Raw genomic sequence first — 20420 nt, 5'->3', positions numbered from 1 at the left:
TCCTCGATTCTTTCAACTTTTGGCCCTCCATTTTCATCATATTCCCCAAAATGCCTCCTTTCTTTGTCTTACTTTTTTTTTTTTCCTCTGTTTTGAAGCATTAAAGCATAGGTTATGGGACTTTCCCGACCCCATAATAATGGTGATATTAATAAACTTTTGACGATCATGCTTTAGAATAATTACATTAAAAAAAAACGTAATTAGGGATTTTCAAGATATGGTAATTAATAGGAAGATGGCATGTGGTCGGAATTTTAAGATTTTTTCTACAGGTTAGAATCACATGTTTAAATCTTAGGACAATAGGATCCTCAAAATTATTAAAAGAATTCACAAATTTACTATCACTAACCTCAACATATTAAAGATTAACTTACTTTTCTATCTGGAGTAAAAATTGAGTTATAAATATTCTGGTATTACAAGTAAAGGAGATCCCTCACCAATCAAAACCGAGGGAAACAGGTGAATTTCTCAAAATTTCCTCCCAGGCAAAAGCAATGGGAAGAGGACATCCAAATTTTGATGATATCCATGGTTGTGTCTATTGGTTACTATACAAGGTAAGTAAATATCATTTCCTGATGCCTTAGTCATGGAAAAGAAAAGCAGGGTATCATCGTCCCTGTTCGGAGAGCTGTATATTCAAGGGACTATTCATAAAATCAATTCTCAACGCATCCATCTTTCCATTTTCATCGCCATTATCTTCCTTTTCTTGTTGGCACGATGCTTGGCTGCAATCCTCAACTTCCTCTTGGCATTGCGCTCAGGGTTGATAACAGCCATGCGCTTCTCCTCTCGCTTCCTCTTATCCCTCTTTGATTTTAGTTTCTTCTTAATCTCACTGTAAACATGTCCAAAATCTTCAGTGCCTAAAGTGTTCCGTATACTTTCCAAAACTTCTTGTGCTAATTGCTTTAGATCATCTGTAAGACAATGCGGATAAAAATGGTCAAGTTTGCAACAGCATAAGGATTTCAATCAAAACCAGGAAGGTCTAAAGTTATACGGAATAAATCTAGTATGGGAAGGTCATAACTCACCAGGGATTATTTTTCCAGCAAACCCTTCGCAAACTTTATACAAGGGCAGCATCATATAAGATGCATAATGTCGGCAATCATCCTTACTGATTTCAGGTAAAATTTTCTGGAAACTATTGAAGACAATCCTCAACTGCACACGGCATTTTAAATTTATCAGCACAACATATATTCAATAAAAACAAAAATGCAATTCAAAACCAACAAGTTAACCAGTCGGGTCAGGAAAGGAATTTCAGTCCAATGCATTTCCAGAAATCAAATAAACACCAACAGTCTGACCAACCTGAATAGCCTCCATTTGAAGGGCAAGCTTGCCCAGCTCTTTAAGCAAATTAAAGACAAGTAGATATTGAAGGCCCTTAGAATGGTCTGTATCATTTTGGTCATGTGTAGCACCAGTGATAGACAAAAGCATTCCTGTTGCTTTTCTTGGATTGAGCAACTGGAAACCTTTAACAAACTGCTCCTGCTCATGCTGTTCAAGGGTAGACCAGAACTTTGTATGGTTCACACCAGCCCACTCTTTCATCAAGGAGTTCAGACCACCAATTGCAAACACAAGATTTTTTGTAATCAGGCTGCTCCGGTGATGATGGTTCTTTTCCTTCTCCTTCTTAGCACCAAGCCTTAGATCCTTTGTAGCAGCCTCATCATCACTGATAGGTGCTTTCAGTTGGCAGCAAAGGGAAACAGCTATCATAAAAAGTCTACTTGGCGTCATAAGGAATAAAGCTCCATATGACTTCTCAGAACTACCTCTTCTAGCCTCGTTCATGCTAGTAAAATACAAGGCAATGAGGCGATTTGATACATTGCGCAACCATGCATGCGGATGCAACAGCAACTCACATATCATTTCCCAAATGTCCTGATAATGAGTAGAGTAGTATTAATATGAATTCAATTACATAATCAGATTGCTAATTTCCTATCATTAATAATAAATATGGGCAGGATATGTCTGTTCTTGAGTTGGCTGATTGAAGAGACTTGTTTGAGTACAACATGCTGTACACCACTTAAAAATGAGGGTACTTCCTATTTGCAACTCATTATTGTTTTATGTACAATTTCTAGAACTGTCTTTGCTTCTGTTAGCATCTGTCTAAAAAGTCAGGTAGGTTATCACCTCATGAAAAACATGAGTACGGAGCTAATTTCTGACCTGTGCCAGAGGATAGTTACTGTAATGTTTGGAAACTTGTCATTATTTTTTACAAAAGGATCACATAGGTTTTTAAAAATAAATAAATAAATTTACATATATACATGTGTCTGTACTAGATGGCTGATAACTATGTGGCATAGAGAGGGAATACAACACATAGTCTTTGAATTAAAACAAACTAAAATTGGATGCACAAAAGATTCTAAGAACCTAGTATGTTGAAACATGTTAGGTGTTCAAATCATATGCAAGTGGTAACGCTAGATTTAACTAAAACCCTAACATTATGTTGGCAGAAACATTTATTGTAATTGGATCAGTACTCATTATCTAAAATGCACCAACATAAGACTACAAAGCATTCTAAGCTCTTCTGCTCATCAAGCTGAACAAAATAAAGCCCTAATGTTGAGAAAATTTTAACTAAATTATCTATGCTATTTGCCACCCACAAGGACCAACAAAAAATCTGAGCAATGCTGTTTCTCCTTAAAAGTTATATCTATTCATGCAATGCAAGACTAATATTTCCAGAGCCAGCCAACGGGTGTAATGATCTAGCTCATATCATGGAAGATGCACATGACAATGTAACAGACAAAGGGATAAAGCTTATTGACTGTTACAGGGGTATAGCCCCCAAAACTTTGTCAAATTTTCTCTGATGTCTTCCAAGGATATTTCCTGAAATATATTGTCAACAGGCCCCGCCCCCCAAAAATAAAATTCAACTTTCAAATTTTGGCTCCACTCATGCTTACACATATGAATTTGTAGGTGCATAATTGTTTGTACCTATGCTTATTTGTGAGATGTAACAAATTAAACCCAAAACAAGCATGCAAAACCATTATAATGAAATAAGCAAATTATAAGAAACTTAACATAGATGCTCCCTAACAACAAAAAGAGGAAAAGGATAAAAGATAAAAAGACCCTCAAACTTTGTGTAAATGCACACTCAAGCCATTGTACTTCTATTGATTCAAGTAAACGATGGGACTACTATTTAAGTGCAATCAAGGCAAAACAACTACAGACTATTCTACACTTTAAAAGATTTAATCAGTTCTTGTTGCAAATATTTTGTTTCAATTGGACTTAATTACATTGAAATTAAAGTTCGATGGCTTGATTAAATCAAATAAAGGATAATAACTTAACTGCACATGCAAAATTAATGGCTTTTCTAAACTCTATCTTTAAAAGAAAATAATAATAATAAAAAAGATATAATCAATGTGCCATGATTTTACAACACTATATCACATCTGGAAAGGGTCTAATGTCTTTTTTATAGTTTATCTTTTAAAAAGAGAGAGATAAAGAATGAAGGATTGAATGAAACAATATAATGTGCCACAATAATGATAATATTCTATTATATTGATGACAAATCAGCAATGCTCAGTTACCTGCCTCTAGACATATAAAGAGGGATATACCTAGCTATCATTAACAGATTGGCCGTACTTTTACGGAGAATGGTGGTCAATAAGACAACTAGGGTGGAAAAAGGAAAGTCTTATCTAATAACATTTTTACTCTGGAACAAGAAACAGCCAGGACATACCTCAAGATCCCGTTCAAAGCTTAAATCATGAAACTGAAGGAGCATCTTCTCCAACATAACCAGTGAATAGTATGCCTCTTTCCAAAAAGGAATAGTAGATTCATCAGAAAGATCCATCTCTGTGTTGGTAAGAGCATCAATAGTAGAGTGCAAAATGCTTTTAGTCACTGGCAATATGCTACTTATATGCTTTTGAAAACTTTTTTTCATGACCTCAATCACTAATCCCAATACCTGCAGAAAGACATACGTGACCATCATAAAAGGAACACATGAGAATTGTGGAACCTAAAGAAAATATATTTACAGAGAACTTGATTAGATTCAAGTCCGGCCATGTTTCAGAATTTGACTTAACAAAACAATATATCCATTAACTTCCAGGCTCACATCAGCAAGGAAGAATGAATTGGAGTCCCCTACCCCCACATCCCCAACAACAAAGAATAATTTCAAAATTTTTTTAACAAACAAAATAGAAAAGTTAATTCAGCTGCTCAATTTATAGAAAAACTATCATTTCAACAATTCCAAGTGTTGGAAGAACTGTCCTAATTAAGTTGAATCTAGAACTCTAAAGAATTAAAGCAGAGTCTAGATACTCATGAATAGCTCAGACTCAACTGATATCCAAGCTCACGGCTTACTACTCATAGAACAAACCAAACACATAAAGCTGACAGAACTTGTTCAAATTAAAGTATATAGTCAACAGTTCGCAGCCCAGCTCATCACCAAAATATAAATAATACAACAAAACGCCCCACTAGTCCACCATAAGGTCTCTACACCAGCAATAACTTGAGTGTGGGAGGGTATTACAACAAGAGCCACTGTTCCTTATCTTAGACAAGAGCACTTTGGAACATTCACCCTATATAGTATTAGTAAGGTACACTTTCATTAGGTATATATGTCACCAAATTTTCTCAAGCAATAAATATGGTAAACATGTCATAACACAAATAAACAGCATTCACAGTTTAGAAGGTCATACATGTGGTTCAGAAATTTTGCCCCCATTTCCAAAAATTTACTGCATTTCTATTCTGAAACTCCAAGCACGTAGCCAACATCATTCTCAAACATTAATCTAATAAACCCCTTTAGAGAACTGTACCTGTGCACCTGCACTCCATAGTTGCTGCTTCTCACCCATATACCAGGACAGACTGTACTCAAGAATGGACTTCACTGAATGTTGGCTTACACGACCAATAAGGAGCTTTATAATTGCCCCAGTCATAGACCGGACTTTATTATCCTGATCATTAGCCAAGCACACCACCAGGTGTACAAATATGGTCTGTGACTGCTCATCAACAATGCTTTTCGGAAATTTGATCATAATTGCATGGAGCATTTCAAGCACAGATTCTCTCCCAGTGGGATGCTCATACCTGCAAGAAAGCAGACTGGTTTAAGACAACTCCAAAACAAAATAAACAAAAAAAAAAAAAACATATCTTCAAATACTTTGACACGTGCCTTAGATTTGCAAGCAGAAAATCTAAATGTTGCTGCAAGCGTTTGTTTGAAAGATGATAATCAAGTAAGAATTGCAACAAAATCTGACTGCATTTCTTGCGAATTGGTTCCACCTGACTAGTTACCATCAATTCTGCAACTTGAACTACTATATCATATATCTCATGAACAACTAACTTGCGTTTAACAATTGCCTTTAGAAGTGACAAGGCAACAAAAGAGGGATTCCTTTCAAGGTCCACAAACATTGGAAACTGGACTAACAGATGTAACTGATCCGAGGATAATGTAATTTTTGTACTCCTCAAAAGCACAGTTAAAAATTTTAGACATGACTGCATAAGAGGATTTCCAGGATTTACTGATCCTTGTGCGATACTCAACAGTGTCACCTTCAATTTATCAGACTGAGATTCAAGGGATGGCAGAGGCAGCCTTACCAATGGAGTAAGACATCTAAGGGATGCAGATAAAACATCTTCATATTTGGAACTCAAGCAGTTGCCAAGCAACTTGATAAAAGGATCCAACATTGATAACAGTTGTTCATCATTTTTGTCCAATTTTATGCTTTTTATTCTATTTTGCAAAACCCCTAAAGCAAATACAGTAATAAGATGTGAACATGCAGATTTAGTTCCAAAAGCCTGGCCAGAGAAAACAGTTTTCTCATTACCATGCTTATTTGCCTCTGTACCAGAAGAATTCACACCCAACCCATTTTCTTTATTAGTTGCATCTGCTATAAGGCCATATACAAAGATGAATAGATCAGTCTGATTTACAGTTGGATTGCACCCAATTCCGTCTGCTATGTGCTTTAACATATTCTCCAATTTTGCTTTCACTTTCGGTGTCAGATGCTTTTGCAAGTGAGCTGTAATGGGAGAAAGAAGCTTTACCGCATGGATTTTGAAAGTTATGCTTTGGGCAATCAATTTCAGGGTTTCAAAAGACTTGCACTTTCTAGTTTCTTTCATTTTAGAAGCAATCTTTTCCACCTCTTTCTCCTCAGCAACATCTCCAAGAATATCATTTTCCACCACACAGAGGAGATCTTCTAAACAATAATCCAAGCTCCCATAAGTAGACTTTGAAAGAGTCTTTGACAAAACAAAATTAAGTGTGTATCCTAGAACATGCAGCTCAAATCCCCGTTTCAATGTTGCTCGCAAAACCTGAACTATAAACTGCATATATTCAAGTCCAAGCTCCTTCAGACATTCAGCCAACACAGACCTAGCTTCATCACGAATACTTTCTAGACGATTCTTTAGAAAATTCGAAATGCGGTAAATGATGCTAGACAGCTGGGAGTCCATTATATCTCCTGGAAGAAGCTTTAGAAGTTTCAGTGCTGCAAGACTGATATTAACATTGACATTATCAGAATCAGAACTCAATAAATTTCGTATCTTTGGCAGCACTGTTTTTTGAAGGCAGGTCTGTATCTCAGCAACCATAACAGAATTACCACCATTCTGCAATGCTGAAGAAACAGTACTACTGGTTTCAGAATCTAAAATGTTGTCCAAGGAATCTTTGGATCCTTGATTGGAACAAAGCTGTGAATAACTAAATTGGTCCAAGATACAGCAAATTAATCGTAAGAGAACCTTCTGCTTGTCTGGCTTCATCCTAATCTCCCTAAAGCAGCGAAGCAGTAATGTGTAGTATGATTTCCATTCCATCCTAGCAGAAACTGAAGCAAGTGCTTGCATGCATGCAGCTCTAACATGTTCATCCTTTCCATGTTGTAAATCGAACAACATGTTGAAAAAGAGTGGAATAAACACTTTATTTATGATATCCTGCAAGCCGAAAGCAGCATAGCAAGTTTTTAGTGCTTATAAGAAAACTTCCCCTAGTTAAATACCAACGTGTTAACAATGAAGTTACCTTAGACATATTGCTCTTACTGATAACATCTGCAAAGCGAGACAAAGCCTTTGCTCTCTTATGTTTCTGCACAAATAAAGAGGCAATTGAGAAAAATCTTCAGTCTCCTTTGTTGGAACAATCATTAACAGCTAAAGCAAATTAGCTTTTGTTAGCACTAGCAAAAACAGAAGAAATACACAAAGGCTGAAGAAAAGTTACAAACTCCACTTCAGAATAGAAATATTTGCTGAACTTACAAGAACAAATTATCAGAACGAACAGAACAAATAAACAGCAGTCTTTCATCACATGCATTCAGAGACCATTGTCAATCACACAAATGATTTATGTCAGAACATCAGTGGCCAAAAGAGCATAGAAAGCAAGGAAATAACCTGTAGATGGATGATATTGTTGAAAAAATCTTGATCAGCATCTTCAGAGCATAAAGCTCTGAACAAATTAAGATTTGCCAATTGTGGAAGCTTTATCACCATCTCTCGCAGCAAATCAATCCATTCCTGAAACCATTCCCATCCATTAAAAAACCTCCTGAATATTAAGGATTGAAGACACAGATTTTTTTTTTTTTCAAGTTACTGCAACTGATATTGCAAATATCATGGATTTTTCTCCACATACTACATCTTTGTAACCCTAAAAGGATACAAAGAAACTGACTATAATAACGGCAAAATATGTGTACGAAGAACAACGATACGCATCAATGAGTGTCCTTATGCACATAAGCATGTGTACATAATGTGGTGCACATCTATATCACATTAGTTGGTATAATAATTGAAAAATTGCTTTCCCAAACAAAATTGTTACCATCAACAAGGGTCCTTATGCACAGCAGTACATGTGTACATAGTTTGGAGCATGCTGTATCAGATGGGGTGGTTAGCTAACATATCACCTATTTCTACAAGAGGACTAAAATAGGTCTAAATCGTTTGATACCTTTCTCACAGAAATTCCCCTGCTAATTGCATCCCCCATATTTTTTAAAAGAAATTTGTTTATAATACGCCTCATGCATGCTCTTGTCCAACGGCCTCCATCATCTATCATCATCTCTTCAGCAGTTTCATGGTGATCTGTAACCTCTTGGCCAAGAATTTTGGCAGAGAATTCAAGAAATATAAGTAACAACCTATAAGCATGATGCCTTAAGATTAATTCTTCTGATGACATATCATATACACATTGTGACAAAATGAGTAATGTATGCTCCACTGGCACAGCACAAAAGAATCCCATTCCAATCTCTTCATATGCCTTGCCTATAGTGTCATAATCAAGCTCATCCAATTCAAAAGCTGAGGTTGCATTCAATTGCCTGACATGTCTAGCCTGCACTCCAACCATCAGAATTAAAACTTATGATATTCATAGATAAAAGAAACTCCCAAAATAAAAATTTAAAAACAAGGCAAATATTACCACCACATGTACAGAAGCATCAGTTCTAGCAAGTGCTTCAAGAAGATCACAAATAAACACCCGAATATCCAGTTTAACAGAAATAAGAAGTGGCGCAACTGCATTTATCATCTCAGTGGTCCTCTCACTCCCTAGTACAGGTATGATATCTCGAATAACTTGTATGGCTTCAAGACAGATACCTGCAACACCAATAAAATACATTAATACAACAAAGAAAGAGAATAATTTTGTATCAATACTTATTCTAAATTATTCTTACCAGAACCTTGGACTCTCTTTGATAAGAATGGGAGCAAGATATCAACAAATTTCTTTGCCAGCAATGGATCCCTTATGTACTTCGATAACAATTTAAAAATTCTAATTTCTGTTTCCCCAGGACATCTGACCAATTTTCTGTAACAGCAAAAGAATAGATGAAGGAAAAATTCAGAGATGAGCTTTTCCATCCCCTAATAACTTTTAACTCAAAAGCAAACAACTCAAATATATATGAGTCGTTAATGCAGAAACCATAAAAGGGGAATTAAGAATGAAGTAGGGACAGAACAGAGTTCCACATGTTGAGAAAAGAAAAAGAGAGTAAAAAGTATTCATTAACATTCAATACAGACCAGCCTTTCAAAAAAAAAAAAATTCAATACAGACCAGAATATTAAACTTCAAAAGAACACATTATTAGTCATAATAAAAAGACGTTTCCATTACCAATGGGGCCATAAAGGGTCTTGGAGAAAAAAGACACAGAAAAGATAGGTGTCTCAACTTACATGTTCACTGGCATTTTCTATCAAACATAATATCTAGACAACCCTTTAATTTGGGGGGAAAAATCTACCATAAAAATTTTCAAAATATCCTGAGAGTAGAAACTTAGAATTAGTTTTTTGTTTTTGGACCAAGGATCGGAAAGGTATCCAATGTTTCTCATTGGTCCTGTGACAGAAGGCCTTAAATGAAACTACTACACATTACCATACTTAAAACATTCTCTATCTATTTCTCTTCCCCTCCCCCCCCCCCCCCTTTCTCTCTCATTATCAATCATTCTATTTTCTTAAAAAAAAAATTCTACCCTCCAAATATATTACTACTAAATTTTACGTTCTGTTTGAAAAAGGGAAATAGAAAAGAAAAAAAACAATTTCTCTCAAACTTAATGTACTCCAAGTGAACAGCACCTTACTCAAAGTGCACAACCAAGAACTGAAAATTTATATGGTCATATCACTGACATGCTTCTTGGAAGATTTCAACGATGATTATGAGAAAAAGTTCTTATTTCTACAGTGATGCCAGATTAGTGAAGCAGTAAGAAAATGGATGATCCATTATGTGAGCCAGGAGGAATAGCAAACGAAAAACAGTTCTTTTCTTCTTCCAAAGTAACTATTTATTTCATAATAGTTTGAAGCAGTTGATTCTTCAATACTTCTACACATACTAGCATACCTTTGCATGAGAATTACAGGTAAGATGAATCACTCATACCTCTTAGATGCACTATCACTCTGAAAATGATGATACAAGCTGCAGACAAGTGCTTCTAGGTTTGGATATATCACACTTTGGATAGGACTGTTTTCATCATCCAACTCACAATCAAGATCAAGCAGGTTTGAAATAAACTTCAGAACACAAGATAAAATAGCTTCTGAAGCAGTTGGGACAGCTAGAATTGAAAAAATATCAGGAACAAGATTCCTTTCCCTACACAATAGGGACACAAGTCGGTGGCTTCGACTCATAGCCAGAAAGCAAGAGAACAGGGAACTTGGTTTTTCGCTACTAGAACCCTCCTGTTTGAAACCATGAATTAAGGGTTTCGTAGATGTAAAAAATAGGTCCCAGAATTCACAACCAAAATCGTGGTCCTCGTATTTATTGAGAACAAGAGAAACAATTTTCAGACATAGAGACCTCAAATCTTTGAACTGCTTGATGGCAATGCCAGTCTGCAAAAGAAGAAAAAAGTATCATTAACAAGCTGTGTCTTTTAAATGCAACCTAAACTTAGTTTCCTTCAATAAAGAATATGGTTATTTGTAAAAGGCCAATTAGAAGGAAAAGATGGTGAAAAGAAAAGCATACAAGATGCTGTTCCATCATTGATAGAATATAACATCAAACAGAAATCCTATTGAATACTACAAATAGTTCGTTACCCTATTTGAATTTAAAAGAGACAAAGTATTTGAGAAAAGGAGCAGCTATCAATCCAATTGAAGAACAAGGAAAAAAGACAGTCACAGCACAGCTGGAAATATTACCTGCACATCATTTACCACTGCACTGTCTTTGTCATCAGAGCTCAGCTCAACACCAGGATGATCTTTTACCAGAGACGATTCAGCAACCCTGGCAATGTCAATGCTCGAACTGCAGCTTGCTAATACCCGAACAACACATCCCATCAATAGATCAAGAAAAGGTCTGACATGAAATTCATCAAAAACACCAATAACATCTTCAATTACATACAGAAAACCATATCTTTTCTTCCAGGAAAGGGCTGTTATATTTTCCACTGTGAAATATTTCAGATAATTTGGTGCGTGAAATTCATCAATAGAACTATTTGGTAAGTTCCAATACAAGTTAGAAGCACAATCATCTTCATTTGATATAATTTGCAAGGGCTTTAATAACAAAGCAAAGAAAAGAGGGAGCTCATGAGCGTCGAGTTGAGCTATGAAACCAAGAACTGCCTTTCGAAGATGTACACTTGCATGCTGTCAAAATAAGGTCATAGCATCAACATTCAAAGTGATAAGAATGACATGATAGTGAAAATAAATACATATGGATAGAATTGGAAAACCCCATAGGCTGAAAGGTTAGGGGTAAAGAATATTTAAATCATATTCAGTTGGACTTGGATATACCTTCCGAGAAGCAAGTGTTTTCAACTTTCTAATTTTTGGGATCAGAAGACGAACAACTAAAGGCACCAGAGTCACCCTATGAGCTTCTTCAATTAGACCAGATTCTTTAGATAAACTCCATGTTGTTAGTTCTTCTCTCAGATATTTTGAATTGATTAGATTTTTCAGATGCTGGTCATATGGGAGTAAGAAGTCATCTTTCCACAATAAAAGGCAATCAAGAACCCTTGCCTGTATTTCAGCATCAGTCTCATCTAGAAGCCTGATAAAGACAGAAATAAAATACATGACCCATCCTAAAAGATTGTTAAATTTGAGTTTAGATTTTGTGACAACTAACACAATTTAAAGCAAGCGACAAATGAGACACTATAAAGCACCAACCACACTGCACCAACCTATTTTGCAGAACATCTTTTAGAAATTGATTTCGATAGAATGATCTAGGGTTCCGCATCAGTTTCAACAAGCTCAGCCATTCTTTAAGGATTCCCTTCCACTCCTTCCCGTCATAAATGTCTGAATTGAACAATCCCAAGCTGCAATACCAAATGAGAAAATAAACAAAGTTCTAATAAGATGATTTACTTCAATGCTTCATATCATAAGAAAAACAAATCAATGGTACAAGATAAAGAAGATGACTACCTCACAAGATTATCGCTATCATAACCCAAAAACCTTAAAAATAGAGGTATAATTTGACGGGACTGAGATTCAGCAACAGAAGGAATCTTTTGTAGAGATTGGAGCAACAAGGACAAGACTGATGTGCCTGGTGTGTTATCAGATGCAGGCTTAAGAAACAAATTGAATTTCCTTACAAGATCTGAACATTGAAACAAGGGAGGAAATTAGAAATCAGTATTTATATCATGAAAAACAACGATCATATTACATACCCTAGACCAAGTTTCAATCATAAAATCCACTGACAAGATATAATATCAAAAGGAAACAAATGAATGCCAATTTAATAGCAAAATACATATCTTCACATACCACTAGATGTGTTAGATAAATTGGCATTTACTCCGTCAAGTAGAATATCAGATGCCTGAACCAGGGATTGACATTGCTCAAAATAAGAAATAAATCTATCCCAGACAAGTCCAGTGTGCTTGCTAATCAGAACTGAAAGGCACTCAGAAGCTGCATCCCATATATAGCTAAAACGATTATGGAAGATGCCAATTATCCCATTCAAGACAAGTGGTACATATGTTTCAGATATCCTTCCAGGAGAGAGCCCCATCTGTATTCTAGATATCAATAAGGTGACTTTCCTGCTGGTAAAAATTGAAAGAGAAGTGGCCTCAATAGATAGCAAGAGACGCAGAACCTGCTTTAAAGGAAATATATTAGTATTAATTATCTAATAAATGCTGGTGTTAAAGAATAAAAGCAGCAGAAGATAGTTGTACATACATTGCTATCATCAGTGGCTACAATACAAGCCTGAGAACCCTCTGTTTTTAATTTCTTCTCAGCTGGCTGATCCTTATCAGAAATTTCACAACTGAGAGGCTCATAATGGCACAAAATTCTTAGAGTTGGAAGACGAATCCCCTTATCTGGGTGACACAAATTATCGGCAAAAATGCCAACTGCATCCACAGTATTCTCTCCTTCAAGCACAGGATGATATATTTTCTTGCTGCTGTCTGCTTGCAATGCAGGCCTACCATTTTTATGATAATTTCCAAACATAACCAGTGATCAACAAGCACAACATGTTGATAAAACAAAGATAACCAGAAAGAGTATATGTGTCTGTGTGCTTTGTGAGTAAAATGAACAAGACATGTGCATGTATGTGTTTGTGTCTGTATTTGGTAAATTTGGGCAAGGCCAGGGGGGAAGGGGAACCGACCAGTGGACCTTGACCCTCCATTGAAGCGCAAGGACCACTAGGCCGAGCCTGGGTTATTTCAGAAAATTTGCATACATAAATGTCAACATACCCATTCACAATATCTAAGTAATCAGCAGCAGCCAACAATACTTGCGAGGATGATTTGCAGGCCTTGGCAAGATGTAATACTTTGCTCATTTCTCCATACCCAGGCTTTTTTGCAGAATACCATTTGTTATGGGAACCTAAAGCAGAACCAACTAGGCTTTCCCAAGTGTGTTTGGAAACACCTGCAATATATTCTGAAAGAATAGGAGAAAACCAAGAGAAAACATGATAAGGAGATACTACAACCAGATTTAAGAAAGCTAAAAATGCAGACGTGGCCATTCTTAACAACTCAAAGCTATGAATTGCAGGCAACAAAAGACAGCAGTGTTTCAGAGTACATACTGGAAAACAAAGATGAAAGGCAGAATTACTTACCATCTTCAATCATAAGAAGCTGATGAAGTGCATCTATCAAATCCATCAGCACAGATCCATTTGCTTGGACATCAAACATATGTGGATAGCAGCTTATAACTCCCCATAATACAGCCAACTTGGCATCATCAATTTCAGCAGGTAATGAATTCCCAAGTACAATATCATTTATAAGCCTGATCCAGTTACTAATAACCCCTTGCATATAATAGCATATCTTTGCAAGTCTCCCTTCAGAAATTCCATCTAAGAAGTTAGAGCTTTGAGGGTGCATTTGCAGTCTCTCAAAGAAGGACAGTAACAAGCAAATAACTTCTTCTGATGAAGATTCTACCAAATCATTCATAGCACTGAAAATTCAATCATAAAATTTCAGAAAACTGCAGCCAAAGCAGAAAGAGTAAAGGAAGATCCAAGATGCAACTTAGATGTCAATATTACCTTAAAATATGATCTCTGAAAATATATATTACAGAAGGGTCCTTCAGCAGTAGTTCTCTAAGAAAAGTCAACAAACTGAAACCCAAGCAACAGCATGTCATGAGAAAAAAATGCAGCTAAAAGACATGGCATTTGAGACCGATTCTAAAACAGATAATACCTTGAGTTCCCTAACTCAAATACAGGAGTCCACTGTAACAAACAGCCAGAGATGGATGACAAGTTATTAAAACCATAGAGTCCATCAAGAATGTGTAGCATTAGCGACAGAACCTTATCCACAACTTCCAGCAAACTACCATTTCCTTTGTTAGAAGGCAGTACAATTTTCCGCACCAAGGACCCTACAACTTTAAGCATTTGTTGATAATCTGCATGGCAGTACATTAATTAGAATAGGCAGTAAGGTAAAAGAAAGTCAAAATAATGTTTAACAGAAAAAGAAGGAAACCATAGTATCAAGACCATTGTCAACTCACTAGAAACACCACGCCCGTTATTAACCTGAACAGCAGATGTAAGTAGCGATAAAAGGCGACTTAGATGTAAGAAGGATCCATTAGTTTCAGAGTCATTTATTTCCTGATACAAGCACTCCCACATGAGAGTTAACTCTTTGGGTTCTAGCTCCTCCGATAATTTTTGAAAGGCAATAATCACCACTTCAAGAATAGCATCTGAACCTGCAAGAGGACATAGAAACCCTCAGGACCAAATAAAACTAGGTAAAGAAGAATACCAGCCACTAACCAACAAAAAACAAGATAAACCATGCTAGTACTAAGTCAGAGACAAAATACATTGCAGGGCTTAAGAATGACCAAGAAGAGCCAATACAAGCTATCAGCAAGTGAAAAATGTGTAAACTAAAGAAGATATACCAGTAAATAAATCACGTAGTTAGCAAGTCCTCAAAGAAACTTAACTATAAACATTAAACACTTTCAAATATTTCCAACATCCTGCAAAGAAAGATCTAAGTATATACCATAGTTATTCACTAAATATGTGTTGCTTGGATAGATGGGCGCACTAACAGAGTGAATAGATCATCAATACTAATGACTCTAGTGAGAAACCTCAGGCATTCTTCTTCCAACAAAGTATTGAAGTGCCTAAGCCATGTACATAAAGCACAGCATTAATGGTCTCTAGAAGGGCATTATCAGCAAGAAATAACATACCTTCAGGACACTTCTCACCAATAGCAAATATTGAATTGTCCACCAATAATCGCAAAACTCTCTCAGCTCCTGAATGGAACCTCGATGAGGTTCCTAACATAACATAACATAACAAAGCACTAACTCCAGACTTCCGTATAGGTAATGGATTCTTCGTAACTTCAAACATGATCTTTCTAATACCTGTTTCAATCAAAATTCAGAAAACATAAGCCACAGAATTTAACAAAAACTCAAATTCAGATCCAACACAAAGCAACACAATATACATCATAAGACCACAAATGCATGTAACTCGCAACAATTCTCTTGATTCAAGAGATTCATTACTTTAATTTTGTACAATAGAAATACAAACTGCAAAAAAAAAAAAAAAAAAAAAACAAAAACAAAACAAATTAACTGGGAAGGGGAAAAACCACAAAAAATCTAGCGAGAAAATCACATCAAGCAAATGTCTACCATACGCAACAATTAAATTATAAATTCAAAACATAACCTACTTAATGTAATACCTTCAAAATTCAACACAAAATGCAATAATCAACATCAGAGACATCAAAAAGGAACCCTGGTGTCAGCTTTAACATTTTTTTTCACATAAACAAAAATTGTAAGGGTTCCAAAATACTCTTACTCGCAAACATGGCGCTCTCCCTGATAATTATAGAACTTTTGCAGTGAAATATTCTCCAACAACTTAAAACATCAAAAGCTCATTTACAACTATTAATTGTTTCACTAGCATTGTTAAAAACTATTCGAGGGCATGCAGTCCGAAAGAAAATGCAGAATGAACATACAATGCTCAACTGGAAAAACATCCTATTAAAATATTATCACTAAGAGACTTAACTTCTGCAAGCTGAGAAAAAAAAATCTAGATCCTAATTCTAGGCATCATAAGAATAGGAAATTTGAAACAAGTTTCCATCATTGCAAGCTGATACCTTTTATAAGTTGCTCAACAGGTGCATTCCGCAGCAAGAATGATGTAGCTTCTGCCATAAACTCTTGGACATAATCCTTCGCGTAATATCTCAATTGTACTGTAACCCTTTAGAACAAAGGGAAAAAAGAACATAAGCGACATAAATTGTGTCAAATTTGTCATTCTTTCATAATCCACTTCAGTCCCAAAAAAAAAAAAACTCCTATCTTATTCTTTTGTCAAACTCATCAAAAAGTTGTACAACTAATAGGTAGTTGTCAAGACATTATACGCATCTATCGGAGACCTGACAACATCAAAAACATATATAAAACCTTAAGAATATATAGTGAAACTCAAAAGATATGGTTCAGCAAAACTGGAAACATCAAAGTGAAAATACATATATATCTTTATAGAATTCAACACTCCCCTCGATATCTGTAGGAACTCCAAATGAAGCCCTAAAAATATTCTCCTCAACCATCTTTATCCCCTATAATTAACCAGAGTTACTTTCTTTTTCCCATTAAGGAAAAAACCATCTTTCTTTCTGAACTTTTCAATAGTAGAAAATTCCTTAATATAAAATTCTTATCTCTTCACCCAGTAACATTATAAGGAGAAAGGATATGTGCTTCCAAGATAAATTAAAAATCAAGAGGACTATCCAACTAAATAAGCTACCTATTTCTCATACTTACTTTGCAAAAACAAGACTCAAGAAATACTCACTTGAGAACATTTATGATGTCCCGTATGAAATACTTCTGCAAATGCATCATGATGCATGACCATGAAGTAAAAATCTGCATGCAAAGGTGGCCAAGTTAAGAGTCCACGTCAATAATTACCAAAATTTAGGCCAACATTAAACAAGTAAAACAATATTAACACATAAAGAACTACTCAGGTAAGAGAAAAGAGCATAGAGCCCAGACCTGCTCAATGATCTCTGGCTCCCTATCTGCACCACTTTTGAGGAGAGAGACTAATGAATCAGCCATCCTAGGCAGGAAGCTGGCCAAAAAGTTATGCAAATGAGTCAAATATAATAATAAAAGAAAAAAAAACATAAAGAAATCTAAAATAAACAACATTGCCAATAATGAAATAGAAAAAAAAAGAAAAAACAAACCATTGCTGAACTAAATGGAAACAAAACAAAAGTGACCAAGAAGGAAAACAAAAGGATTTCAAACTGTGAAAATTGAAAACAAAACTAGCCCTCATAATCACAGGTTAGCATCATTGCTCCTAATGCTAACCTTTCTAGAAGTCAACCACGAATAACAAGGATAAACTGCTCTTACAATTTCATCCCTTGCACTTCCTACAAATCATGAAAACGATGCAATGGCACTGGTTTTGGCACTTACACCTCTTGAGGTTTCTTCACTCGATAAGAATGGTTACAATGTCAAAATATTTTATTAGAAAGACAGAAGTACCTTCATGTTTAAAAAAATGTTTCAATGGAAAGAAAAAACACTTGTATCAGCATGTAGTACTTGAATTACAAATTAAGAACCAAACCCCCACTTCTGATAGAAGAAACATGAAGTGGCATAAATGTCAAAAATAAACAAGTAGTTGAAAACCACAATTGGTGAAAGTATTGCTTAAACCTGATAATTGATCTAAGTCAAACCCTAGCCATATGAGTACATGCGGCTATCTATTGATTAAAGAAAAAATCTTGCAGTTATTGACGGCCCTTGAGTTACAAGAGTTATTCATCTCCCCTGTTTCTTTGACAACTGCACCACTATTGCATGATGCTGTGAATACCAGCAGTTAATACAGTGGCCACCCTTCCTCTCCAGCAGGAAGCTCCTTGGGGAGAAAAAACCTTGTCTCTCCAATATAAATCAGATGTTTCCATAACAAAATATGTTTTGAAGCTGTTTTTTCTTCTTTTATTTATTGTTCCACTCAGTTTTACTAAACTATGTAATAAACCAGAACTATCAATACATAAAACACAATATTTCAAGGCAATGCATCAAAACTGTTTCATGCCCACCCATATAGATGATATGTACTCCATGCATTACTTGTAGCATAGCCGTAAAATAACCTATACATAGCATCAGTTAATACATGCATATGCACTTCAAGTATCAATAACATGCAGCACTGCATAATTGTTATACACCAGAAAGGGAGAAAAAAACGGATTTGATCACAGGAAGAAGGGACTCACGGAAGAAAATCTTCAAGAAGGTCTCTAGAGAAGGCTGCCAACAACCTGCACAAAAGTTAGAAAACTTTTGTTATCTCAAACCAGTACAAACAGAAGGGAGCACAAAATGGAGCACGAGAAACAGGAAGTTGAATATGCAGCATCAATAACACAAATTCATATAAGCTTTCCTTCAACCATAAAAAAAAAAAAAACCAACATGGATACTAATATTATAACAGAGTATGCTGTAACATTATAGCCCAAGATAATTTCCCAAAATGGATACTAATGATCAAACCATCAAGCAGCTGCAATAAACTAATTTCCCAAGATGGATACTAATGATCAAACCATCAAGCAGCTGCAATAAACTAATTTCCCAAGATGGATACTAATGATCAAACCATCAAGCAGCTGCAATAAACTGTTGCAGCACTGCTGGCTAATTTCATCCATTGGTGTTAGACTGGATATAATATGCTATTGGTAAACTTGCTACTCAGACAGTCCTTTGTTTCTCTAGATCAATATGCTGTTGTGCTAAACAAAATCTAGAGAGTCAATTTAATGAGCCTCCAGTCTGCCATTTTGTTTGAAGAACAATTAACAAAAACGAAACCAAACTTATACCAAGACAATGGATAGAGCTTGATCAAGCATAAACTTACACACCTGAGTATAGGCTCAAGAGATAATCTAGCTTTCATTTGCAATCTCGATATAAGTTTAGTAAATATCAATTCCTTGTGCAAGAGTACCAAGGGTAGAGTCTGTACAAAAGGCAATGCTTCCGCATAAAATGAAATGAAATCCTCTGCAGTATTCAGTTCCTGCATTAACAATAAAAAACATAAAAAAAATTAACAGCAATGAAAGGAAAGTAAAGTAAATACCATCTAAAATAACATTTTAATGGACCAGAACTGGTACGTTTTATCATATTAGATATGCTTCCCTAGCGAACTGCATTAAATCCAATTAATGGACTTTGTTTCGAAAGCATAAACTATTTATTTCAAATAAGATCATTCATTTGTAAATGAATTATGTTCTCACATAACCGTGAAGGATTCCAGCAAAACAATAAACTAACTAAAAGCAATCAATTCTAAAAATGTAATAAAAAAAAAACCAAAAAATAGTGGGTTCCAACATGGTCAAAGAAAGAAACAAAACTTTTTGATGAAAATTAACGCATACCCTCCACTCGATAAGGCAATCCCGAAGGAAAGATGAACCTTCAGAGGGCTCTGACTTGATTTTATCAAGGCTTCGAAATACATTTATATCAATATCCTCTATTCTCTGAGAGAAAGTCTTGAACTGCAATTACCCAAAGAAGGAAACAAACTAAGAGTGCCAAATTAAAATGATAAAAAGAAAAAACTAAAAAGAAAAAGGAAAAAAAGGAGACAGAAAAGAGCATACAACAAAGCGCCTGCGGCCAGGAGATTTATTGAGAGACTTGACAGCTTGAGCATGGGACGGTGTTGCCATTGCAGAGATAGAGAGAAAAGAGTATTCGTTCCTTTTCTAGTTCACAAATATGAGGCTTTTTCGATAGCCAGAATTTTCCAGGGTTTTACAAGGGTTTTAGCAAACTGGACCTCTGTTTCTCTTTCCTTTTTTCTTCTTTCTTGGAACTTAGAGGCAGCCGCTTCTTCGAGGCTGAGAAAACCTGGCATAAACAAGCGCTGGCGTCTTGCCGACTAAAAAGTTACAATGGGCTTGGGCCGCGGTAGCACAAGCCGGGCTTCTATCGGGTTAAATGTTGGACAGTTAAGCCCAATCTGCCTATAGATTTATAGTATTTAATTAAAAAAAATCCAAAAAATG

General features: G+C 35.6%; 1 protein-coding gene across 1 annotated transcript; it reads right to left on the bottom strand.

The window, feature by feature from the left end:
- On the bottom strand, positions 341-20251 carry LOC18602658 (small subunit processome component 20 homolog). The gene is made up of 31 exons (XM_007034186.2): positions 20013-20251; positions 19785-19907; positions 19257-19414; positions 18603-18647; positions 17338-17416; positions 17132-17205; positions 16416-16522; positions 15466-15648; positions 14761-14964; positions 14442-14652; positions 14282-14356; positions 13841-14190; positions 13464-13656; positions 12928-13180; positions 12502-12841; positions 12148-12328; positions 11898-12038; positions 11500-11761; positions 10885-11346; positions 10106-10569; positions 8874-9010; positions 8612-8793; positions 8129-8521; positions 7558-7683; positions 7181-7246; positions 5282-7092; positions 4914-5193; positions 3794-4027; positions 1336-1920; positions 1050-1182; positions 341-932 (listed from the first exon to the last, which is right to left on the bottom strand). Exons 1-31 carry the CDS (start codon positions 20079-20081, stop codon positions 676-678), a joined length of 8178 nt encoding a protein of 2725 aa, XP_007034248.2. The 5' UTR covers positions 20082-20251; the 3' UTR covers positions 341-675.

The sequence above is a fragment of the Theobroma cacao genome, chromosome 4 (assembly GCF_000208745.1).
Source record: "Theobroma cacao cultivar B97-61/B2 chromosome 4, Criollo_cocoa_genome_V2, whole genome shotgun sequence".
In the NCBI taxonomy this organism is placed as follows: Eukaryota; Viridiplantae; Streptophyta; class Magnoliopsida; order Malvales; family Malvaceae; genus Theobroma; species Theobroma cacao.
Note: the sequence above shows the minus strand (reverse complement) of the source record. Positions and strands in the feature narration are given on the sequence as shown.